The 26,412-nt window shown below is 46.7% G+C and overlaps 1 protein-coding gene across 1 annotated transcript; it reads left to right on the top strand.

Annotated features, from left to right (window-relative positions):
• Positions 1 to 1,266: 1,266 nt before the first annotated feature.
• Positions 1,267 to 5,392, top strand: LOC109757955 (uncharacterized). The gene is made up of 2 exons (XM_020316801.4): positions 1,267 to 3,992; positions 4,568 to 5,392. Exons 1-2 carry the CDS (start codon positions 1,280 to 1,282, stop codon positions 5,050 to 5,052), a joined length of 3,198 nt encoding a protein of 1,065 aa, XP_020172390.2. The 5' UTR covers positions 1,267 to 1,279; the 3' UTR covers positions 5,053 to 5,392.
• Positions 5,393 to 26,412: the final 21,020 nt, after the last annotated feature.

The following is a 26,412-nucleotide window of genomic DNA, read 5'->3' on the forward strand; positions in this document are numbered from 1 at the left end:
TCAGGATGAAAACGTTGTGCCTGAACATGGAGGAGCGGCAACGTTTGAACAGTTCACCCAATTTCATCATGAAATGCGTGATTGGAAAACCCACGTGCAACTGCAAAATGATTTGGTTGAACATATGTGGGCTCATGTTGGCAACCAATAGATGTATCTTTTTTTATTCGTTTGCAAAACTATGTGAGACATTTTTATTTTTATTTGACCTGTAAAACTATGCTATTTTATTCAGTTCATTGACTATATGTTTAAATGCAATTTCATCAATGTAAAATAGGCCGGCCAGCCGGCCACGCCGACACATATGGATCGGCGCGTTGGACGCGCTGCCGACTATAGCTGGCCAAACGGGCCGTGCTAACTGGGCCGGCCCGGTAGCACGCAGGCCCGGCACGACCCAGGCACGGCACGGCCCGGGCTAAACGGGCTAGGCCCGCACGCGGCACGCCATGGGCCGTGCCTGGGCCTGGAGGCGAGGCACGCGGGCCAGCACGGCACGACCCGTTTATGTTTTTTTGAAAAATATAAATATATATGTCCTATATAAATACCTAATACCCTAATATGTTTAATATTTCCATAGTGCATGCGTATTTTATTAGTGCTTGAATCTAAGTAGTAGTAGTGTTATAGTGTAGTCTTTGTATTTTTTTATCCTTTTGTAATTATAGAGTATGTCTTGTATTCTTTTATTCTTTCAGATGGGAGTTTTAATGATGTACATGTGCTAATAAAACTCTAGATTTATCTCACATAATAGTCTACCAAATTTTGCAATTTTCTACATTTTTTGGCCTTTTTTTTGCCGTTTTCAAAGGTATTACAAAGAAAAAGAAAAAAAATCGCGCAAGACGAGCCAGCGTCCTCCAACGGGCCGACGTGCCTAGGCGTGCCGCGTGCCGGCCCATGTAGCCTACGTGCCGTGCCTGGGCTGCTAGCTCCCGCCCGTGGGCCGACACGGCACGGCCCGGTTATTATTCGTGCCGAGACGGGCCGTGACGTGCTGGGCCGGCCCGTTTGGCCAGGTATGCTGCCGACCCATATCTAAAATACAGGGCGGACGCCGGATGGGCGGCCGACCTAAATGGACAAGGCGGACAAAATCGCCGTCCGTTTGGGTCGCCCCATTGGAGTTGCTCTAATCATCTATTTTTTCTATTTCTGTGTTTCGATAATTCTGTGAATAAAAGAAAAAGAAAAGAGGCCTAGGATGACACAAAATCCAAGAACGAATCACATGTTTTCTACTAGTACTACCAGCCACTGGTGACACCGCATGCTCATCCAAGAAATGAGCACGAGCAGCCTACCTCTGCTCCTCTCCCTCTTCCCGGACCAGTCACACTCCCCTCTTGACTCTTGTCTCCACTCCCCGAGGACGGGGGCAAGAACGCGCGCCCCAATGCGCCACCACCACCTCCCCCTCTTCGTCCTGCTCGCCGCGCTCGCCGTCAGGGAGGCGGCCGGCGGCGACGCGGACGCGCTGCTTGCTGCCAAGGCCGCGCTCGATGACCCGACCGGCTCGCTCGCGTCGTGGTCGAACGCCAGCACCGGCCCCTGCGCGTGGTCTGGCGTGTCCTGCGACCCGCGCTCCGGCGCGGTCGTCGGCGTCGACCTCTCCGGACGCAACCTCTCTGGTGCCGTCCCACGCGCCCTCTCCCGGCTACCCTACCTCGCGCGTCTCAACCTCGCCGCCAACTCCCTCTCCGGTCCCATCCCGCCGTTGCTCTCCCGGCTCGGGCTCCTCACCCACCTTAACCTGTCCAGCAACCTGCTGAACGGCTCCATCCCTCCGCCGCTCGCGCGGCTCCGCGCGCTCCAGGTTCTTGATTTGTACAACAACAACTTCACCGGCTCGCTCCCGCTCGAGGTCGTCGGGATGGCGCAGCTCCGGCACCTCCACCTCGGAGGCAACTTCTTCTCCGGGGAGATTCCGCCGGAGTACGGCGGGTGGAGGAGGCTGCAGTATCTCGCCGTCTCCGGTAACGAGCTGTCCGGGAAGATACCCCCGGAATTGGGAAACCTGACGAGCCTCAGAGAGCTCTACATAGGCTACTACAATAACTACTCTGGGGGGATACCAGCAGAGCTGGGGAACATGAAGGAGCTTGTGCGGCTGGACGCGGCCAACTGCGGGCTCTCCGGCGAGATCCCACCGGAGCTCGGGAATCTCGCGAAGCTGGACACGCTGTTCCTGCAGGTGAACGGGCTCACCGGTGGCATCCCGCCGGTGCTGGGTCGACTCGGGAGCCTCAGCTCGCTCGACCTGTCGAACAACGCTCTCTCCGGCGAGATTCCGGCGACCTTCGCGGCCCTCAAGAACCTCACCCTGTTCAACCTGTTCCGAAATAGGCTCAGGGGTGACATCCCCGAGTTTGTCGGCGACCTGCCCGGCCTCGAGGTGTTGCAGTTGTGGGAGAACAACTTCACCGGCGGCATCCCGCGCCGCCTTGGCCGCAACGGCCGCTTCCAGCTGCTCGACCTCTCGTCGAACAGGCTCACGGGCACCCTCCCGCCGGAGCTCTGCGCCGGAGGCAAGCTGGAGACGCTCATCGCGCTCGGCAACTCGCTCTTCGGTCCAATCCCGGATTCTCTCGGGAAATGCAAGGCGCTCACCCGCGTTCGCCTCGGCGAGAACTTCTTGAATGGCTCAATCCCCGAAGGTCTATTCGAGCTGCCGAATCTGACCCAGGTGGAGCTCCAGGACAACCTCCTATCGGGCAGCTTCCCGGCTGTGGTGAGCGCGGGTGGGCCGAATCTTGGGGGGATCAGCCTCTCCAACAACCAGCTCACCGGCGCATTGCCGGCATCCATTGGGAGCTTCTCTGGGCTGCAGAAGCTGCTTCTTGATCAGAATGCGTTCACCGGCGCAATACCGCCGGAGATTGGACGGCTACAACAGCTGTCCAAGGCTGACCTCAGCGGCAATTCATTCGATGGTGGCCTGCCGCCGGAGATTGGGAAATGCCGGTTGCTCACCTACCTTGACGTTAGCCAGAACAAGCTGTCTGGAGATATACCGCCGGCAATTTCAGGCATGCGGATACTGAACTATCTGAACCTGTCCCGGAACCAGCTTGATGGAGAGATACCAGTAACCATTGCTGCGATGCAGAGCCTCACGGCCGTGGACTTCTCATACAACAACCTGTGTGGGCTCGTGCCGGTGACCGGGCAGTTCAGCTACTTCAACGCCACGTCCTTCGTCGGCAACCCAGGCTTGTGTGGACCATACCTCGGGCCATGCCGCCCCGGCGGTGCTGGCACAGACCATGACGCACACACTCATGGTGGATTGTCCAGTAGCCTCAAGCTGATCATCGTCCTCGTCTTGCTTGCCTTCTCCATTGCATTTGCTGCCATGGCAATCTTGAAAGCCCGGTCACTGAAGAAAGCCAGCGAAGCGCGTGCATGGAGGCTCACCGCGTTCCAGCGCCTTGAATTCACCTGCGACGACGTGCTGGATAGCCTCAAGGAGGAGAACATGATTGGCAAAGGTGGAGCCGGGACCGTGTACAAGGGGACGATGCCAGATGGTGACCATGTTGCGGTGAAAAGGCTTTCCACGATGAGCCGTGGCTCGTCGCATGACCATGGTTTCTCTGCCGAGATACAAACTCTTGGGAGGATTCGGCACCGGTACATTGTGCGGCTGCTTGGCTTCTGCTCCAACAATGAAACTAATCTCCTGGTGTATGAGTATATGCCTAATGGCAGCCTGGGGGAGCTACTCCATGGAAAGAAGGGCGGCCACCTGCACTGGGATACTCGGTACAAGATAGCTGTTGAGGCTGCCAAGGGGCTATGCTATCTTCACCATGATTGCTCACCACCCATCCTGCACCGCGATGTCAAATCAAACAACATTCTCCTTGACTCTGATTTTGAAGCGCATGTTGCTGATTTCGGGCTTGCCAAGTTCTTGCAGGACTCTGGCACATCAGAGTGCATGTCAGCCATTGCCGGTTCTTACGGCTATATTGCTCCAGGTAAAAGATCAGTCCTCATTACAGTTTGGAAATGCTTATAAACCATATACAACACATAGCACTGTCTCAAAAATTATCCATGTTCAGTTCATTATTGTTGTCTGCTGTTGAATTTCAGTTCCTTATTTCTGATGCTTTAGTACTGTTATTAAACTGTAAATCTGTTATTTTCTAGTCCATGTTCCACTTTTACATTTTTATGTGATATTGCATTCCACTGCATGTTGTTAGATTGGTTTAATCACTACTGTTTCCGATAAGGGGCGCTTTTATTAACTCAAAATGTAGCATCAAATGGATACAAAGCATGATGAGCAACACCCGTCCTCTGCATAACTAAGATGCACAGCCAAACACCAATAGTCTGATAAAAGAATATAAAACCCCCGACACATCGGCAACACTAGTCATATATAGGACCGACACCTCGCTGGCCACCCGCTTCAAGCGCATAGATCACTATTGTTGTACTGAATTTTTATTTGTTCTTTCCACTCACTTCACTAGTAGCCGACCGTCTGTCTGTACAAGCAGATACATTAATCTTTCATCGAACTGTCACTTTGAATTTGCAGAGTACGCGTATACTCTCAAGGTGGATGAAAAGAGCGATGTTTACAGCTTCGGTGTAGTGCTTCTTGAGCTGATTACGGGAAAGAAGCCGGTAGGGGAGTTTGGCGATGGTGTGGACATTGTTCACTGGATCAAGATGATGACGGGTTCCAAAAGGGAGCAGGTTATCAAGATCATGGACCCAAGGCTGTCAACAGTGCCCGTGCATGAGGTAATGCACGTCTTCTATGTTGCGTTGCTTTGTGTGGAGGAACAGAGCGTGCAGCGACCCACAATGCGGGAGGTGGTGCAAATCCTCAGTGAGCTACCCAAGCCGACTACGAAGCATGGAGAGGAGCAGCTTACTGGTAGTGGTGATGGTGATGAATCTGGTCCTGTAGGACCTCCTGAAACTGTGGAGCCTGCAACTGATGAAGCAAAGGAGCAGCACCAACAGCAGCAACCGAGCTCGCCGTCTTCACTTCCTCCCAATCTCATCAGCATCTGAAGAACTGTCAACCTGAATTATTGCCATTTATTTTGTCAAATTTGGATGTTTAATTCTTGTAGTCTTAAGGTTTGGTATGCTGTTCTCTGCAGCATAGGTCTCTGGCTTTCTAGTTGTGCTGTCAAGCTGAATTGTTTACGTAGGTACTCCTATTTGTGCTGTAAATATCATGCTATTTTTTTTCTATATCTCTACTTTCCTGTTACAATCAAGAGACTAGTCAGGGAGTTAAGAGATTAGTTATGGTGGAGCTATCCTGCTTTCCTGTTACAATCAAGTGCTTTCTCCATCCAGTGTGGCATCTAACAATGACTCTGCAAATCAATCAAGATTTCTTAAAGGTTTTCGTTGTTCTCTACTTGGTTTGTGATGTGTTCAAATGAGCAGGTGTTGAATTCGGATCTAGTACTGCACTGTAACTCAAGACTTTTAACTACAGTGTTATTTGTCAGTGGTCAAAATTCATATGTGGTCGGTCCGTCAATAGAGGCCATTCTCTGGTACAAAGTGTATGTGTATGTATATGTTTATGGGGTGCTGCAACTCAACTTTTGGAAGGTATACCTACTGCCCTCACATGTTTGCTTGCCTTTGCTAAGTTTACTCAAGATAATCCTAGTGGCCCTGCTTGGAACGTGAGATTATGTAGGGATCTGATCAGCCGAAGCAGTTGACTGGTAAAGGAGTATAACTTTGAGTGAAGTGAAAGCAAGGGAAGGATCGGTCAAAGGTGAGGTTAGGTTCTCTTTGCCTGTCCGATATCACTGGTAAGTAAGAGTGCATATGAACTTGACACCGGTTACGAACTGCATCAGATCTGCCCTGTCACAATCGGTAGGGAGCAACACCATGTGTTAGCCCGTCCTCAATCATTCAGAATTCAGACATGTAACAGACCAACTGGTGTTGAGTGGGTTCTTTTTCGATCTGTCCCCCTAAAAGGCAAGCATAGCACTGCTACTGCAAGTCTCACAAGAAACAGTAAGCAACCAGACTAACGTAAGTGTTAAGTGCAGACTTTGTATTTTCGTATCCTGTGACTCTGAGTGTCAACATCAATATTACATGTATGAAAGCGCATCTCCACTTCCCCTCTTCTCTTCTTTGCATATGCATGAGGGGAAAGAAGAAGCATTTCAATAACATGTTTTAGAAGAAATGACGAGCACTTTTTTTCTTCCTTGATTGAAAAGCATTTCACACAAATGATGTGCTGTGCTGTGCTGTACCGGTCTCGCCTCCGTCTCAAGCATGACATCTGCTTATATATCCATCCATGCAACTCCAGAAAGTTCAGTGACACAATAAGTACATTTTATTTTTATCTTCAGCTTTAAATAAATGAATTCCATTTGCAATTTTCCAAAGCATACACAACTCCAGTAAGTTTACTTCTTGACCAATGCCACAGACAGATCTAGGTGGGAGCAATCCATTGATCGGAGACGCACCACCAACCATAATTATTGCCTAGTCCCATGTGTTATGTGGATAAGAAGGACTGGAAAAACTAGTAAGAATTGAATTGTGCAAGTATTTTCTAAAGAAGTAATTGTTGGATGAATTAGCAATTTTCTGATTTTTTTTAAACGAGGCTATTTGCCGATTGATTTAACCCATAAATAAATCATGATAATAGCGCTAACAATATTAATCTCGTCCTGATAGCTACACATCTATGTAAACATATAATACGGTTAACACAGGAATAAACATGAGAAGGATGAATAGATCATACCCTCCGGTTGACCAGGTCAAAACCACGGTGGCAGCAAGAACATCATCGATAGCCTTCTTTCTGGCGGCCTCGAAGTTTTCACCCATGTGAAGTTGGGGAGGTCAAGGATGTTGTCGGAGACAAACAATAACAAGTAGTTGAGCCTGAGACGCTCCTCGAAAACCTAACCGTTATTCTTCCGCTGCAGGATCACAAAGAGCGGGGTTATGCTCGAGGAGGTAGATCAGACGCGATATGATTTGGATGACGGCTAGGGTTGTCTATGCCTCCAATATATAGCCGATCGGGTAGGGAGACGTGGGTCTGGGCCCATGCCCGAGTCGGCTACAGCCCACAGCAAAAATAAAGCCCATACACAATTCAATAGTAATCAACTCAAATAAGCTTCTCTGAAATTCAGATTCTAGTCTAGAGCATACATGCATGTGTTCCATGCCTTCTGGTATGGCCATTGCAGCAGCATGGCTAAATGCAACTCAACATGGTAGATACCCGGATTACAAACTGAATGTAGAGTTAGGATGTTAGGTGGTGGTATGAAACCTACTGAATCCAATGTTGGATCCAAAGCCAAAATGAACCCACACGATGCTGAATTGGGTTTAGTCAGTCACTGCAAGTTCATGCGTGTCTCTGACACCTAGCTCACGCACAAGCAGCTCATACTTGCGAGAGGAGATGATGGGGGGAAGACGCTCAATCCTGCAAGCATTGCATCATGGGGGAGATGGAGACCCGGGCAGTCACGGCGAGTCCTTTGAGATCAGGGGAGAAGGAAGGCTGCCTCTACAAGTTCTTGCAAAAGATCAATAAAAGAAGCTAAAAAAGGATTTAGTACAAGTTATATTGTACTTCCATATACACCAGGACACCTTGGACTCATATTTTGGACAAAGGTTTTCTTATGCAATTTGGATCCACATTATGCAAAAAGTATGCAAATACATAACAAAAATGCATAATGTAAACCACAACAATGGAAATAGATTGCATATTATAAGATTAGGTAAAAAAACTAAGTAGTGGAAGCATAAAAGTAATGACCGACAGTAGAGCTTAATGATTATAGACCCTCTATGGTGCCTACAGGTGGGACTAGACATCTTTGTATAGGAAATTTGCAATTGGAAACATATATAATGTTACTCCAAAAAAGCTATCATACGTATAGGAATCCAAAGTTTGGAGAGTTTGGAGAGCAAACTTGTGTTATCCCTCCAAGGCATCTTTGTACAAAATGTTCTTGGTGCTTTTACCCATGGGATCTATTTCTTTATTTGGCTTTGCCAGGAACCGAGTTGTTTGCCTTGACCCGCCCTTTCACAGTGCAACATAAATTTGGTCATGCGAAAATACGTGCTCAGGAAGGTAAACACCAACAATTGGGATGGTTTTCCCTCGGCTTTTTTCATGATCATTGTAAAACAAACGGATAAGGAGTTGTTTCCTCTTCAACTTCAAAGGAAGTAAAATATCCTTCGAGGGTGCCAAAGGGGTCCTAGGGATGATCAATCTTTTTCTAGCATTTTGTCCACCAACAATGTCACCGTCAATTGCGTTATTTTGGAATGCTCTAATCATCAATCTTTATTTTATGTGGGTCATGGTTTTAGAGTAGAATCACATGGCAATTGAATTTAACTATTAGAACGTGTGGGGGTAAGCCATTCGGAGTGAGGTTGTTTAGAAAGTCAATTGTGCAAATATTGAATGCATCATCACTGACGGAATCAAAATTGTACTATACCTTTTCTTGGCGTAGACATATGTCAACCATCTTTGCATCCAGGTCGTCCACATGCTAATTCTTGGTAGAAACAATAACACATGTGCTCATGTAGGCACCAGACGATGCATTCACCTGAAGCGATGGGAACACATCTTCAATAAACTTCTTGACTGCTGTGTCACCGGGTGTGTACCTATCAGAATGTCATCACAGTTCGCCTCAACCGTATTTGTACCTATGGTGGCCCCCTCTAGTACTTCTTTGTGCCAGTATTTTTATTTATTCCAAAATAAGTCTCCGTAAAATTTCAACTCATTTGGAGATGCGCAGAATAGGTATCTCTGACATAGCTTTTCCAGGTCCAGAGTTCCAGCTGCCGGTAATCTCCCTCTTTGTGTAAACCTTGCATATTATAAGAGAAAAGGCATTACAATCGCTCCACCAAGTGTTATATTGCTTGAAAATAATATACATAACAGTAGGAAAACATGATGCAAAATGGACGTATCAGCTCCCCCAAACTTAGACCTCGCTTGCCCTCAAGCGAAAACCGATATCGATAATCATGTCCACATGTTTAGAGAGAGAGGTGTCAATAAAAACAAAATACAGATATAGTAGCATCATGATCATTATTATAACAACAATATACATTATCACAAAACTTCTCATGAGAAAGTAACAATTCACCACAATATCAAAGTATAAAGAATAAAATTTCTTGAAAACTAACAAACTATGTTCTCAGTCAACAATACAATCGCAATTCATCATCTTTTCAGGAAGGGTCTCATGTTGGAGCTTTGTTTAGCAAGTCCACATACTCAACCATCATCTAATCTTCTATAATTGCTAACACTCACACCATATATATGGAGAAAAAAGGTTTCAGCCACACACAACGAAAGATAGGGGCTTATAATTTTGCCTCCCAACCTATTCACCTGAAGGAAGATGTCAACAACAATAACTCATGATCACTCATACCAACTAGGTATACGTGCCTAAATCTTTCCCCACCACATGATGCTTGCAAAAGAAAATAAATAAAAGTAATAGGGAAGGATACTATTGGCTCTTGCATAAAAAGTAAATTCATAAAAGTAAAGACATAAAAGTAAAGGATAGACCCTTCGCAGAGGGAAGCAGAGGTTGTCATGCGCTTTTTATTTTTGGATGCACAAGCTCTTAATGCAAAAGAACGTCACGTTATATTGCCCCTTATGATAGCAACCTTTATTATGCAGTCCGTCGCTTTTATTTCTTTACCACCACAAGCTCGTACAACGCTTATTTTCCCTTACAATAAAAGACCATAGATATTTAGAAGCAATTTTATTGCCTTATGTACCGATGACAACTTACTTGAAGGATCTTATTCAATCATAGTTAGGTATGGTGGACTCTTATTACATGAAACTAGTTTAAAGGGTTTTGGATGCACAAGTAGTATCTCTACTCAGTGCGGATTTTTGGCTAGCAAAGATATTGAGCAAGCACCACATGTTAGAGGATCCATGACAATATAACTTCTATGTGAATATAAACAATCATAAATCATTACGTTGCCTTCCCTATCCAACGTCAACAATTTGACTTAAAACATTTAATGGGGGCTCACAATCATAAAAGATGTCCAAGATACTCCCTCCGTCCCAAAATTCTTGTCTTAGATTTGTCTAAATACGGATGTATCAAGTCACGTTTTAGTATTAGATACATCCGTATCTAGACGAATCTAAGACAAAATTTTTGGGACGGAGGGAGTACTATATTTGCATGTGAATCTTCTCTTCCCTTATTAATTCTTTCATGAGTTGCATCATTGACCAATGCTATGTTTGTCAACTTTCAATAAATTTTACCACTTATAGTTTTCTTTATATAACGTCATTACTTTCCATAAGATTAGCATATGATCTTTTTCATGATTTTCATCGTTATGATTGAAACATAAAAGTAAAGAAGCAAAACTCAAATTAATCTTTATTATATAACTCTCAACTTGATTACATAGATGGATAGATCACTAAACTAGCACTTGAAAATAGATCATACTAAACTTTTATTCAACTAAATAACGAAACAACTAAGGATCAAACTAAAACTGGTATAGATAATAAAAGTGATGGTGATGATGATACTGGGGCATCTCCCCCAAGCTTGGCGAAAGCCAAGGGGAGTTCCCATACCCGTGTAATCAAGTTTCTTTTGCCGGTGATGGTGGTAATGATGAAGTATTCTTCTTCTCAAGCTTACACTTGAGGATGAAATTTTCCTCCCTCAAATCATCATTTTCTTGCTCAAGCTTCAATATCTTTTTACATAATGCCTCTTTGCTTTCCTGTAGAAAACGGGACGGGATAAATTGGATCTTAGATTTGTTCGCCGTGTTGGGAAGGCTTGACTTCTTGAATTCCACATGCATATCCCCTGGTTGAGGTAGTGGGGCATCGTCTTCATCTCCGCTCGCGTCTTCAATCTCCTCATCTGTGGACCATAAATAGGGATATATGTCCCCAAAGATCCTTGGATATGCAACATAGTGGGAAACATAGCTCTCTCCATCTGAATCTGGGGACGACATAACTTCGTATCTGTCAGAAAAATAGCACGAAACAAGAACAGAGGATATTTCTAAAAGGAAATATGCCCTAGAGGCAATAATAAAGTTGTTATTTATATTTGCTTATATCATGATAAATGTTTATTATTCATGCTAGATTTGTATTAACCGGAAACTTAGTACATGTGTGAATACATAGACAAACAGAGTGTCACTAGTATGCGTCTACTTGACTAGCTCGTTAATCAAAGATGGTTGAGTTTCCTAACCATAGACATGTGTTGTCATTTGAGTAACGGGATCACATCATTAGAGAATGATGTGATTTACTTGACCCATCTGTTAGCTTAGCACTATGATCGTTTAGTTTATTCCTATTGCTTTCTTCATAACTTATGCATGTTCCTATGACTATGAGATTATGCAACTCCCGAATACCGGAGGAACACTTAGTGTGCTATCAAACGTCACAACGTAACTGGGTGATTATAAAGATGCTCTACAGGTGTCTCCGATGGTGTTTGTTGAGTTGGCATAGATCGAGATTAGGATTTGTCACTCCGATTGTCGGAGAGGTATCTCTGGGCCCTCTTGGTAATGCACATCACTATAAGCCTTGCAAGCAATGTGACTAATGAGTTAGTTATGGTATGATGCATTACGGAACGAGTAAAGAGACTTGCCGGTAACGAGATTGAACTAGGTATTGAGATACCGACGATCGAATCTCGGGCAAGTAACATACCGATGACAAAGGGAACAACGTATGTTGTTATGCGGTTTGACTGATAAAGATCTTCGTAGAATATGTAGGAACCAATATGAGCATCTAGGTTCCGCTATTGGTTATTGACCGGAGATGAGTCTCGGTCATGTGTACATAGTTCTCGAACCCGTAGGGTCCGCACGCTTAACGTTCTATGGCGATCGGTATTATGAGTTTATGTGGTTTGATGTACCGAAGGTTGTTCGGAGTCCCGGATGTGATCACGGACATGACGAGGAGTCTTGAAATGGTCGATACATAAAGATCGATATATTGGAAGGCTATGTTTGGACATCGGAATAGTTCCGGGTGAGTTCGGGCATTTACCAGAGTACTGGGGGGTTACCGGAACCCCCCGGGGAGTCATTGGGCCTTAATGGGCCTTAGTGGGAGAGAGGAGGAGGCAACCAGGTGGAGGGCGCGCCCCCCCAAGCCCAATCCAAACTGGGTGGGGGCCCGGCCCCCCCTTTCCTCCTCTCCTTCTCCCCCTTCCTTCTTCTCCTACTCCAATTAGGGAAGGGGGGATCCTACTCCCACCGGGAGTAGGACTCCCCCCTTGGGCGCGCCATGAGAGGGCCGACCCTCCCCTCCTCCACTCCTTTATATATGGGGGAGGGGGCACCTCATAGACACACAAGTTGATTGTTTAGTCGTGTGCGGTGCCCCCCTCCACAGATTTCCACCTCGGTCATATCGTTGCAGTGCATAGGTGAAGCCATGCGCTGGTAGCTTCATCATCACCGTCACCACGCCGTCATGCTGACGAAAATCTCCCTCGACCTAAGCTGGATCTAGAGTTCGTGGGACGTCACCGAGCTGAACGTGTGCAGATCGCGGAGGTGCCGTACCTTCGGTGCTAGGATCGGTCGGTTCGTGAAGACGTACGACTACATCAACCGCGTTGTCATAATGCTTCCGCTTTCGGTCTACGAGGGTACGTAGACAACACTCTCCCCTCTCGTTGCTATGCATCACCTAGATGGATCTTGCGTGTGCGTAGGATTTTTTTTTGAAATTACTGCGTTCCCCAACAGTGGCATCCGAGCCAGGTCTATGCGTAGATGTTATATGCACGAGTAGAACACAAAGAGTTGTGGGCGATAATAGTCATACTGCTTATCAGCATGTCATACTTTGATTCGACGGTATTGTTGGATGAAGCGGCTCAAACCGACATTACGTGTATGCTTACGCGAGACTGGTTCTACCGACATGCTTCGTGAAGGAAATATGCCCTAGAGGCAATAATAAAGTTGTTATTTATATTTCCTTATATAAATGCTTATTAATCATGCTAGAATTGTATTAACCGGAAACTTAGTACATGTGTGAATACATAGACAAACAGAATGTCACTAGTATGCCTCTACTTGACTAGCTCGTTAATCAAAGATGGTTAAGTTTCCTAGCCATAGACATGAGTTGTCATTTGATCAATGGGATCACATCATGAGAGAATGATGTGATTGACTTGACCCATCCGTTAGCTTAGCACTATCATTTAGTTTGTTGCTATTGCTTTCTTCATAACTTATACATGTTCCTATGACTATGAGATTATGCAACTCCCGAATACCGGAGGAACAATTAGTGTGCTATCAAACGTCACAACATAACTGGGTGATTATAAAGATGCTCTACAGGTGTCTCCGATGGTGTTTGTTGAGTTGGCATAGATCAAGATTAGGATTTTTCACTCCGAGTATCAAAGAGGTATTTCTGGGCCCTCTCGGTAATGCACATCACTATAAGCCTTGCAAGCATTGTGACTAATGAGTTAGTTGCGGGATGATGCATTACGGAATGAGTAAAGAGACTTGCCGGTAACGAGATTGAACTAGGTATTGAGATACCGACGATTGAATCTTGGGCAGGTAACATAGCGATGACAAAGGGAACAACGTATGTTGTTATGCGGTTTGACCGATAAAGATCTTTGTAGAATATGTAGGAACCAATATGAGCATCCAGGTTCCGTTATTGGTTATTGACCGGAGATGAGTCTCGGTCATGTCTACATAGTTCTCGAACCCGTAGGGTCCGCACGCTTAACGTTCGGTGACGATCGGTATTATGAGTTTATGGTTTTTGACGTACCGAAGGTTGTTCGGAGTCCCGGATATGATCACGGACATGATGAGGAGTCTCGAAATGGTCGAGACATAAAGATCATTATATTGGATGACTATGTTTGGACATCGGAATGGTTCCGAGTGAGTTCGGGCATTTATCGGAGTACCGGGGGGTTACCGGAACCCCCCGTGGAGTATATGGGCCCTAATGGGATTTAGTGGAGAGAGAGAGGGGCGGCCAGGGCAGGCCGCACGCCCCCTCCCCCATGGGTCCGAATTGGACTAGGAAGGGGGAGGGACGGCGCCCCCCTTTCCTTCTCCCTCTCTCCCCCTACCTTCCTCTCCTAGTCCAACTAGGGAAGGGGGGGGGGGGGAATCCTACTCCCGGTGGGAGTAGGACTCCTCCAGGGCGCGCCATAGAGGGCCGGCCCTCCCCCCTCCTCCACTCCTTTATATACGGGGGAGGGGGTATTGGAAATATGCCCTAGAGGCAATAATAAAATGGTTATTATTGTATTTCCTTGTTCATGATAATTGTCTATTGTTCATGCTATAATTGTATTAACTGGAAACCGTAATACATGTGTGAATACATAGACCACAACATGTCCCTAGTAAGCCTCTAGTTGACTAGCTCGTTGATCAATAGATGGTTATGGTTTCCTGACCATGGACATTGGATGTCATTGATAACGGGATCACATCATTAGGAGAATGATGTGATGGACAAGACCCAATCCTAAGCATAGCACAAGATCGTGTAGTTCGTTTGCTAAGAGCTTTTCTAATGTCAAGTATCGTTTCCTTAGACCATGAGATTGTGCAACTCCCGGATACCGTAGGAATGCTTTGGGTGTACCAAACGTCACAACATAACTAGCTGGCTATAAAGGTGCACTACACGTATCTCCGAAAGTGTCTGTTGGGTTGGCACGAATCGAGACTGGGATTTGTCACTCCGTATGACGGAGAGGTATCTCTGGGCCCACTCGGTAATGCATCATCATAATGAGCTCAATGTGACTAATGAGTTAGACACGGGATCATGCGTTACGGAACGAGTAAAGTGACTTGCCGGTAACGAGATTGAACGAGGTATTGAGATACCGACGATCGAATCTCGGGCAAATAACATACCGATAGACAAAGGGAATTGTATACGGGATTGATTGAATCCCCGACATCGTGGTTCATCCGATGAGATCATCTTGGAACATGTGGGAGCCAATATGGGTATCCAGATCCCGCTATTGGTTATTGGCCGGAGAGGTGTCTCGGTCATGTCTGCATGGTTCCCGAACCCGTGGGGTCTACACACTTAAGGTTCGGTGACGCTAGAGTTGTTATGGGAAATAGTATGTGGTTACCGAAGGTTGTTCGGAGTCCCGGATGAGATCCCGGACATCACGAGGAGTTCCAGAATGGTCCGGCGGTGAAGACCGATATATTGGACGAAGGGTATGGGAGTCCGGAAGTGTTCCGGGGGTACCAGGCTATGGCCAGCATGACCGAAAGGTGTTTCGGGAGGCCCGGCAAGTGTTGGAGGGCCTCATGGGCCAAAGGGGAAGGGGCAAACCAGCCCACTAAGGGGTGGTGCGCCCCCCACACCCTTTCCCACGTTACTTGGGGAGGTGGGGCGCCTCCACCTGGCTTGGGAGGCAAGCCTCCACCTGCTTGGCTTGGGGGGCAAGTCTCCCTAGGATTTTCCCTAGGGAGATCCAATCTGCTTGGCCGCCGCCCCCTAGGGGAAACCCTAGGGCGCCTCCCCCTCTCCCCTTGCCCCTATATATAGTGGAGGGGTAGGAGGGCAGCCGCACCCTTCCCTTGGCGTAGCCCCTTCCTCCTCATACATCTCCTCCTCTTCCGTAGTGCTTGGCGAAGCCCTGCCGGAGAACCACGAGCTCCATTGCCACCACGCCGTCGTGCTGCTGGAGTTCTCCCTCAACTTCTCCTCTCCCCTTGCTGGATCAAGAAGGAGAAGACGTCCCCGGGCTGTACGTGTGTTGAACGCGGAGGCGCCGTCCGTTCAGTGCTAGATCGGATCTTCCGCGATTTGAATTGCTGCGAGTACGACTCCATCAACCGCGTTCTTGTAACGCTTCCGCTTAGCGATCTTCAAGGGTATGAAGATGCACTCCCTCTCTCTCGTTGCTAGCATCTCCTAGATTGATCTTGGTGACACGTAGGAAAATTTTGAATTATTGCTACGTTCCCCATCAGTGGCATCATGAGCTAGGTCTATGCGTAGATTCTATGCATGAGTAGAACACAAAGTAGTTGTGGGCGATGATTTGTTCAATTTTCTTACCGTTACTAGTCTTATCTTGATTCGGCGGCATTGTGGGATGAAGCGGCCCGGACCGACCTTACACGTACACTTACGTGAGACAGGTTCCACCGACTGACATGCACTTGATGCATAAGGTGGCTAGAGGGTCCTTATGAAGGGTAAATAGCAATTGGCATATCACCGTTGTGGCTTTTGTGTAGGTAAGAAACGTTCTTGCTAGAAACCCATAGCAGCCACGTAAAACATGCAACAACAATTAGAGGACCTCTAACTTGTTTTTGCAGGGTATGCTATGTGATGTGATATGGCCAAAAGGATGTGATGAATTACATATGTGATGTATGAGATTGATCATGTTCTTGTAATAGGAATCATGACTTGCATGTCGATGAGTATGACAACCGGCAGGAGCCATAGGAGTTGTCTTAATTTATTGTATGACGTGCGTGTCAATGAAAAACGCCATGTAATTACTTTACTTTATTGCTAACCGTTAGCCATAGTAGTAGAAGTAATAGTTGGCGAGACAACTTCATGAAGACACGATGATGGAGATCATGGTGTCATGCCGGTGACGAAGGTGATCATGCCGTGCCTCGAAGATGGAGATCAAAGGCGCAAGATGATATTGGCCATATCATGTCACTTTATGATTTGCATGTGATGTTTGTCATGTTTACATCTTATTTGCTTAGAACGACGGTAGCATAAATAAGATGATCCCTCACTAAAATTTCAAGAGACGTGTTCCCCCTAACTGTGCACCGTTGCGAAGGTTCGTTGTTTCGAAGCACCACGTGATGATCGGGTGTGATAGATTCTAACGTTCACATACAACGGGTGTAAGCCAGATTTACACATGCGAAACACTTAGGTTGACTTGACGAGCCTAGCATGTACAGACATGGCCTCGGAACACAAGAGACCGAAAGGTCGAACATGAGTCGTATAGTAGATATGGTCAACATGGAAATGTTCAACGTTGATGACTAGTCAGTCTCACGTGATGATCGGACACGGTCTAGTCGATTCGGATCATATATCACTTAGATGACTAGAGGGATGTCTATCTAAGTGGGAGTTCATTAAATAATTAGATGAACTTAATTATCATGAACATAGTCAAAAGGTCTTTGTAAGGTAGTGGGTTGTTCTGAAACATTGTTCTAGGAGCTATCATCATATTTTACTATACCAAATAAAATTAAAATAGTAAAAAGCAAAGAAGAAAATGGAAATGAAACAGAAAAATAAAAATAGGAAGAGAGCCCCCCTTTACGCTGGGCCTTGGCCCAGCTGGCCGAAACTAGTCAGGTAGGCCCACCTGGTGCCCCTGTATAACCCCCACCCACTAACCCTAGAGCCCGCTACCCCCACTCGCTCCCACTTCTCCCCCACGTCGCTCTCTCCATCTCCCCCCGATCCCGATCTGGATCGGGAAGGGGGGAACGAACCACACCGACGCCGCCGCCGATTCCCGTCGCCACCAAGTCGGCGCCCTCGCCGGATCCTCCTCCATCGCCAATGCTGCCTCGTCGCCTACTCCCCTGCGTCGTCGTCGTCCCCGACATCCTCCCCGCGCCCCACTGCCCTATCCCTAAGGCCCCCGTGAGCTACCCCTCCTCCGCTCCCCCCTCGCGCGCACGCGCTCACGCCGTGGCCTCCTTCCCGTGGCCCCGCCTCGCTCTGCCGCTTCTGCTCGCGTCGTCCCGCACAGGGCCGCATTCGGCGCCCCGCCACCCGCTGCCACCTACCTCACTGCCCCGCCTTCGCCCCTGCCGCGCCGCCCGCATTCGCCCCCTGGCCGCTCACCGCTGCTGCGCGCGCGCATCCGCGCTTGGCCGCACCCCAGCTCGCCGGCGCGCGCCCACGCCCCACCGCACGCCCCTACTCCCCTCATCTCGCTCTGCCGCGGCCTCCGCCTCACCGCGCGCGCACGCGTCGCGCCCCCTGCTGCCGAGCGCGCCGCTCCCAACCGCTCTGGCCGCGGCCATGGCCGCCGGCGCCAAGCCGCGCACACCGCCTGTTGCACGTCTCCCCGCAGCGCCCTATCGGGCGGGCTGGCGCTCGTCGCCTGGCTCCGCCCAACGCCCGTAACCCGTTTGCTCGCTAGGCCCCCGGGCCTATGACAAGGGGGCCCCACCCCAGAACGTTTTTATTAAAAAAAAGAGAATTAAAAAGAAATAATAAATAAATAAAAATATTAATTAATTAATTAACTAAATTAATTAACTTGATTAATTGGGTTTAATTAAACTAATAACTAATTAACCTAATTAACTACTATAGTTAACTAAACTAATCTGTTAACTAAACTCATTAACCTGGTTAGTTAGTTAGCAGTCAATGACATGCGGGACCCACACGTTAGTGACCCAATCAACACCTCTGTTGACTGCTGACGTCAAGCTGACATCGTGCTGACGCAATAATGCTATTTTCAAATTAATTTAATAATAATAATTTAAAAATTGATTAAATCTTTGAAAATTATTATAAAATAATCCGTAGCTCGGATGAAAATACTTTGTACATGAAAGTTGCTCTGAATGACGAGACGAATCCGGATACGCAGCCCGTTTGTCCGCCACACATCCCTAGCATAGCGAACACGCAACTTTCCCCTCCGGTTCATCTGTCCGAAAACGCGAAACATCGGGGATACTTTCCCGGTTGTTTCCCCCCTTCGCCGGTATCACCTACTACCGCGTTAGGGCACACCTAACACCGTTCATTGTCATGTCATGCATCGTCATGCATATGTTTGCTTTTATATTTATTGTTTCTTCCCCCTCTTCACTCGCTAGACACCGAGACCGACGCCGCTGCTACCTAGTACGACTACGGTGTTGACGACCCCTCCTTCTCGGGTGAGCTTCCAGGCAATCCCCCCCTTGATCACCAGATATCGCCTATTCCTTCTCCCTACTGCTTGCATTAGAGTAGTGTAGCATGTTACTGCTTTCGGTTAATCCTATTCTGCTGCATAGACTGTCATTATTGCTACAATTGTTGATACCTTTACCTGCTATCCTAATGCTTAGTATAGGATGCTAGTGTTCCATCAGTGGCCCTACACTCTTGTCCGTCTGCCATGCTATACTACTGGGCCGTGATCACTTCGGGAGGTGATCACGGGCATATGCTATATACTTTATACATGATACATGTGGTGACTAAAGTCGGGTCAGCTCGTGGAGCACCCGCGAGTGATTCACGGATTGGGGGCTGAAAGGACCTTTGTCCCGACGGCCCTCTGGATGGATCTTTGTGGCGAAGCGACAGGGCAGGTTGAGACCGCCTAGGTGAGAGGTGGGCCTGTCCCTGGTCGGCGTCCGCGGTTACTTCAAAATAACACGCTTAACGAGTTCTTGGTATTTGATCTGAGTTTGGCCACTGGCCTATATGCACTAACCAACTACGTGGGAACAGTTATGGGCACTCGACGTCATGGTATCAGCCGAAGCCTTCGTGACGTCAGCGACTAAGCGGCGCACGCCGGATTGGACCGCGTAACACAACTTCCTTTGAAATGGAGGTTGCTAGGTCTGCTTCCTGCCGCCCACGCAACGTGCAGGTATGCAATGGGCGATGGGCCCAGACCCCTGCGCGCTTAGGATTAGACCGGCGTGCTGACCTCTCTGTTGTGCCTAGGTAGGGCTGCGACATGTTGATCTTCCGAGGCCGGGCATGACCCAGGAAAGTGTGTTCGGCCAAAGGGGATCGAGCGTGTTGGGTAATGTGGTGCACCCCTGCAGGGAAGTTTATCTATTCGAATAGCCATGATCTTCGGTAACAGGACAACTTGGAGTTGTACCTTGACCTTATGACAACTAGAACCGGATACTTAATAAAACACACCCTTCCAAGTGCCAGATACAACCCGGTGATTGCTCTCTCACAGGTCGACGTGGAGAGGATCGCTGGGTCAGGATTATGCTATGCAATGATACTTGGTGAACTTGCCATCTACTCTCTTCTACATGCTGCAAGATGGAGGCTGCCAGAAGCGTAGTCTTCGATAGGACTAGCTATCCCCCTCTTATTTTGGCATTCTGCAGTTCAGTCCACCGATATTGCCCCTTTACACAGATACCCATGCATATGTAGTGTAGATCCTTGCTTGCGAGTACTTTGGATGAGTACTCACGGTTGCTTTCCCCCCTCTTTTCCCCTTTTCCATTCTTCCTGGTTGTCGCAACCAGATGCTGGAGCCCAGGAGTCAGAGGCCACCGTCGACGACGACTCCTACTACACCGGAGGTGCCTACTACTACATGCAGGCCGCTGACGACGACCAGGAGTAGTTTAGGAGGATCCCAGGCAGGAGGCCTGTGCCTCTTTCGATCTGTATCCCAGTTTGTGCTAGCCATCTTATGGCAACTTGTTTAACTTATGTCTGTACTAAGATATTGTTGCTTCTGCTGACTCGTCTATGATCGAGCACTTGTATTCGAGCCCTCGAGGCCCCTGGCTTGTATTATGATGCTTGCATGACTTATTTATGTTTTTAGAGTTGTGTTGTGATATCTTCCCGTGAGTCCCTAATCTTGATCGTACACGTTTGCGTGCATGATTACTGTACGATTGAATCGGGGGCGTCACAGAAGCCCAAAGCTAGACCCAAGCCTGAAACTGAGTGCTTCTAACTGCAAAGGAAATGATCACTGGAAGTGGAACTGCCCTAGATACTTGGCGGATAAGAAGGATGACAAAGTGAACAAAGGTATATTTGATATACATGTTATTGATGTGTACTTTACTAGTGTTTATAGCAACCCCTCAGTGTTTGATATTGGTTCAATTGCTAAGAGTAATAACTCGAAACGGGAGTTGCAAAATAAGTAGAGACTAGTTAAGGGCGAGGTGACGATGTGAGTTGGAAGTGATTCCAAGGTTGATAAGATCACCATCGCACACTCCCTTTACCTTCGGGATTAGTGTTGAACCTAAAATAAATGTTATTTGGTGTTTGCGTTGAGCATACATGATTGGATCATGTTTATTGCAATACGGTTATTCATGTAAATCAAAGAATAATTGTTATTCTGTTTACATGAATAAAACCTTCTGTGGTCATACACCCAAGGTGAATGGTTTATTGAATCTCGATCGTAGTGATACACATATTCATAATATTGATGCCAAAAGATGTAAAGTTGATGATGATAGTGCAACTTGTTTGTGGCACTACCGTTTAGGTCATATTGGTGTAAAGCGCATGAAGAAACTCCATGCTGATGGGATTTTGGAATCACTTGATTATGAATCACTTGATGCTTGCAAACCATGCCTCATGGGCAAGATGACTAAGACTCCATTCTCCGCAACAATGGAGCGAGCAACTGACTTATTGGAAATAATACGTACTGATGTATGCAGTCCGATGAGTGTTGAGGCTCGCGGCGGGTATCGTTATTTTCCGACCTTCACAGATGATTTGAGCAGATATGGGTATATCTACTTGATGAAACATAAGTCTGAAACATTTGAAAAGTTCAAAGAATTTCAGAGTGAAGTGGAAAATCATCTTAACAAGAAAATAAAGTTTCTACGATCTGATCGCGGAGACGAATATTTGAGTGAGTTTGGTCTTCATTTAAAACAATGTGGAATAGTTTCGCAACTCACGCCACCTGGAACACCACAGCATAATGGTGTGTCCGAACGTCATAACCGTACTTTATTAGATATGGTGCAATTTATGATGTCTCTTACCGATTTATCACTATTGTTTTGGGGTTATGCATTAGAGACGGCTGCATTCACGTTAAATAGGGCACCATCTAAATCCGTTGAGACGACACCATATGAACTGTGGTTTGGCAAGAAAACCAAGTGTCGTTTCTTCGAATTTGGGGCTGCGATGCTTATGTTAAAAAGCTTCAACCTGATAAGCTCGAACTCAAATCGGAGAAATGTGTCATAGGATACCCAAAAGAAACTGTTGGGTACACCTTCTATCACAGATCTGAAGGCAAGATCTTTGTTGCTAAGGCTGGATCCTTTCTAGAGAAGGAGTCTCTCTCGAAAGAAGTGAGTGGGAGGAAAGTAGAACTTGATGAGGTAACTGTACCTTCTCCCTTACTGGAAAGTAGTTCATCACAGAAATCAGTTCTAGTGATTCCTACACCAATTAGTGAGGAAGCTAATGATGATGATCATGAAACTTCTTATCAAGTTACTACCGAACCTCGTAGGTCAACCAGAGTAAGATCCACACCAGAATGGTACGGTAATCCTGTTCTGGAGGTCATGTTACTTGACCATGACAAACCTACGAACTATGAGGAAGCAATGATGAGCCCAGATTCCGCAAAATGGCTTGAGGCCATACAATCTGAGATAGAATCCATGTATGAGAACAAAGTGCGGACTTTGGTGGACTCCCCCATTGATCGGCAAGCCATTGAGAATAAATAGATCTTCAAGAGGAAGACGGACGCTGATAGTAGTGTTACTATCTACAAAGCTCGAATTGTCGCAAAAAAAATTCGACAAGTTCAAGGTGTTGACTACGATGAGATTTTCTCACTCGTAGTGATGCTTAAGTCTGTCCGAATCATGTTAGCAATTGCCACATTTTTATGAAATCTAGCAAATGGATGTCAAAACTGCATTCCTAAAGGTGCTAACAAAGTGTGCAAGCTCCAGCGATCCATCTATGGACTGGTGCAAGCATCTCGGAATTGGAATATATGCTTTGATAGTGTGATCAAAGCATATGGTTTTATACAGACTTTTTGAGAAGCCTGCATTTACAAGAAAGTGAATGGGAGCACTACAACATTTCTGATAAGTATATGTGAATGACATATTGTTGGTCGGAGATAATGTTGAATTTTTCTAGAAAGCATAAAGGAGTGTTTGAAAGGAGTTTTCAAAGAAAGACCTCGGTGAAGCTGCTTACATATTGAGCATCAAGATCTATAGAGATAGAACAAGACGCTTGATAAGTTTTTTCAATGAGTACATACCTTGACAAGATTTTGAAGTAGTTCAAAATAAAACAGTCGAAGAAGGAGTTCTTGCCTGTGTTGCAAGGTGTGAAGTTGAGTCGGACTCAATGCCCAACCACTGCATAAAATAGAAAGATAATGAAAATTCATCCCCTATGCTTCAGTCATAGCTTCTATAAAGTATGACATGCTGTGTACCAGACCTATTGTGAACCTCACCATGAGTTTAGCAAGAGGGTACAATAGTGATCCAGGAGTGGATCACTCGACAACGGTCAAAATTATCCTTAGTGAAATAAGGAGATATTTCTCATTTATGGAGGTGATAAAGAGTTCATCGTAAAGACTTACGCCGATGCAAGCTTTGACACTGATCCGGATGACTCTAAGTCTCAATCTGGATACATATTGAAAGTGGGAGCAATTAGCTAGAGTAGCTCTGTGCAGAGCATTGTAGACATAGAAATTTGCAAAATACATACGGCTCTGAATGTGACAGACCCATTGGCTAAGCTTCTCTCACAAGCAAAACATGATCACACCTTAGTACTCTTCGCGTGTTAATCACATAGCAATGTGAACTAGATTATTGACTCTAGTAAAACCCTTTGGGAATTAGTCACATGGTGACATGAACTTATCACATGGTGATGTAAACTATTGGTGTTAAATCACATGGCAATGTGAACTAGATTATTGACTCTAGTGCAAGTGGGAGACTCAAGGAAATATGCGCTAGAGGCAATAATAAAGTTGTTATTTATATTTCTTTATATCATGATAAATGTTTATTATTCGTGCTAGAATTGTATTAACCGGAAACTTAGTACATGTGTGAATACATAGACAAACTGAATGTCACTAGTATGCCTCTACTTGACTAGCTCGTTAATCAAAGATGGTTAAGTTTCCTAGCCATAGACATGAGTTGTCATTTGATCAACGGGATCACATCATTAGAGAATGATGTGATTGACTTGAACCATCCGTTAGCTTAGCACTATGATCATTTAGTTTGTTGCTATTGATTTCTTCATAACTTATACATGTTCCTAGGACTCTGAGATTATGCAACTCCCGAATACCGGAGGAACACTTAGTGTGCTATCAAACGTCACAACGTAACTGGGTGATTATAAAGATGCTCTACAGGTGTCTCCGATGGTGTTTGTTGAGTTGGCATAGATCAAGATTAGGATTTGTCACTCCGAGTATCGGAGAGGTATCTCCGGGCCCTCTCGGTAATGCACATCACTATAAGCCTTGCAAGCATTGTGACTAATGAGTTAGTTGTGGGATGATGCATTACGAAACGAGTAAAGAGACTTGCCGGTAACGAGATTGAACTAGGTATTGAGATACCGACAATCGAATCTCGGGCAAGTAACATACCGATGACAAAGGGAACAACGTATGTTGTTATGCGGTTTGACCGATAAAGATCTTCGTAGAATATGTAGGAACCAATATGAGCATCGAGGTTCCGCTATTGGTTATTGGCTGGAGATGAGTCTCGGTCATGGCTACATAGTTCTCGAACCCGTAGGGTCCACACGCTTAATGTCCGGTGACGATCGGTATTATGAGTTTATTGTTTTTGATGTACCGAAGGTTGTTCAGTGTCCCGGATATGATCACGGACATGACGAGGAGTCTCGAAATGATCGAGACATAAAGATCGACATATTGGATGACTATGTTTGGACATCGGAATGGTTCCGAGTGGGTTCGGGCATTTACCGGACTACCGGGGGGTTACCAAAACCCCCTGGGAGTATATGGGCCCTAATGGGCTTTAGTGGAGAGAGAGGGGCGGCTAGGGCAGGCCGCACGCTGTGACAGCCTTGTTTTTGCCCTCCTTTATTTTCCTGATTTTCATTTGGATTGATTTTGAAATTTGGAGTTTTTGAATCTTTTCATATGGACTTCAACACTTGGGCACCCTTGGATTTCACCCAAGTGCCCCATTTCCCTCTCTAACTATCATTCCCTCTCTGGTTCTACCCAAAATAATATTTGGAATATTTTTCTTAAATGAAAAATATTCATTTCCCTCTCTTAAACCCTAACTAGCTCATTGTGCAGCATAGCAACCCCAATTTTTCTAGCCCACAAAAATCTGACAAAATTCACAAATATCCTTTGAACCCTAGGGCACCTTCCTGAGCAAAAATATTGCATAACTTTTTGGAATATTTTTGCTACAGAAAATATTTTCTGTTCTGGACAGAAATGGTGGTTTCTACAGCAACTACCATTTTACTTGCTCCAATGTGGCTAATTTTTCTTGTGCGTCATCACCTTAGTAGATGATTGCTAGCCTCCAAAGCCCAGCTCCCAACTCCCAGCCGTTTGAACTCAGTAACCTCTCAAAGTTACTGATCAGAAACTTACTTGGCTTGTGAAATCTTTTCTACTACGTCTGGGTCCAAACCAAAGCGTGGTAATCTTCAAAACTACCACGAACAACAAGCCAGACATGATCTTTGGGCGTAGGTCGTCCTGAGGGCAAAGTTCACCGGTGACCACGCGTGTACACGATGCCAGCCTGCGTGTCGACGCGCTCTGAGTGCCGACGAGCGCTCTGTTTCGCGTGTGCTCGCTTCCCCGACTGCCAAAGCGTGCCAAACCTCGCTACCATCCTCGTCCTAACCCCCTTAACTCTCCCCTGGCACTCGCCAACGCCGGAGCTCGCCGCAGCGAGCACGGGCGCGGTCCGGCCAATGCAACAGTGCACTCTGCACTGTGCTCGTCGCCTTCCTCTCGATCCTGTGCTCGTCCCCGTTCGCCCACAGTCCCCGCGTGAGCTGCGTCGCCTTCTCCCTCTCTCACTGACGTCGCTCGTCGCTGGGCGCCGTGTCCAGGTGTCACCGGCGGAGCCCGATCCACCCCTCGACGCCCGCCTATAAATGGAGCGCTCCCCAGCCTCCTCGAGCACCATCCTCCACTCCCACACACTCCACAACCTTGTAGATAGCCGTAGCCCGGCCGGGCAGGCCGCGGGCCGCTGTCCCCGAGCTCGAGCTCGTCGGCGATCCCCTCGGGTAGTCGCGGTAGCTCCAGCCCCTCCCAGGCTTGAGCGACCCTTCCAGAGCATCCACCACACTGCGGCGGTGCCGTTCTGCCCAGTTGGAGCCTCTGGAGTCGTCTCAGCTCGCCGTCGTCTTCGTCTGCGGCGAGCTCTGCTTCCCGTCCGACCACCCCTAGCTACTCTACGGGTACGGGCAGGCGCGCCTCCGTC

Source organism: Aegilops tauschii, chromosome 2, assembly GCF_002575655.3.
Source record: "Aegilops tauschii subsp. strangulata cultivar AL8/78 chromosome 2, Aet v6.0, whole genome shotgun sequence".
Classification (NCBI taxonomy): Eukaryota; Viridiplantae; Streptophyta; class Magnoliopsida; order Poales; family Poaceae; genus Aegilops; species Aegilops tauschii.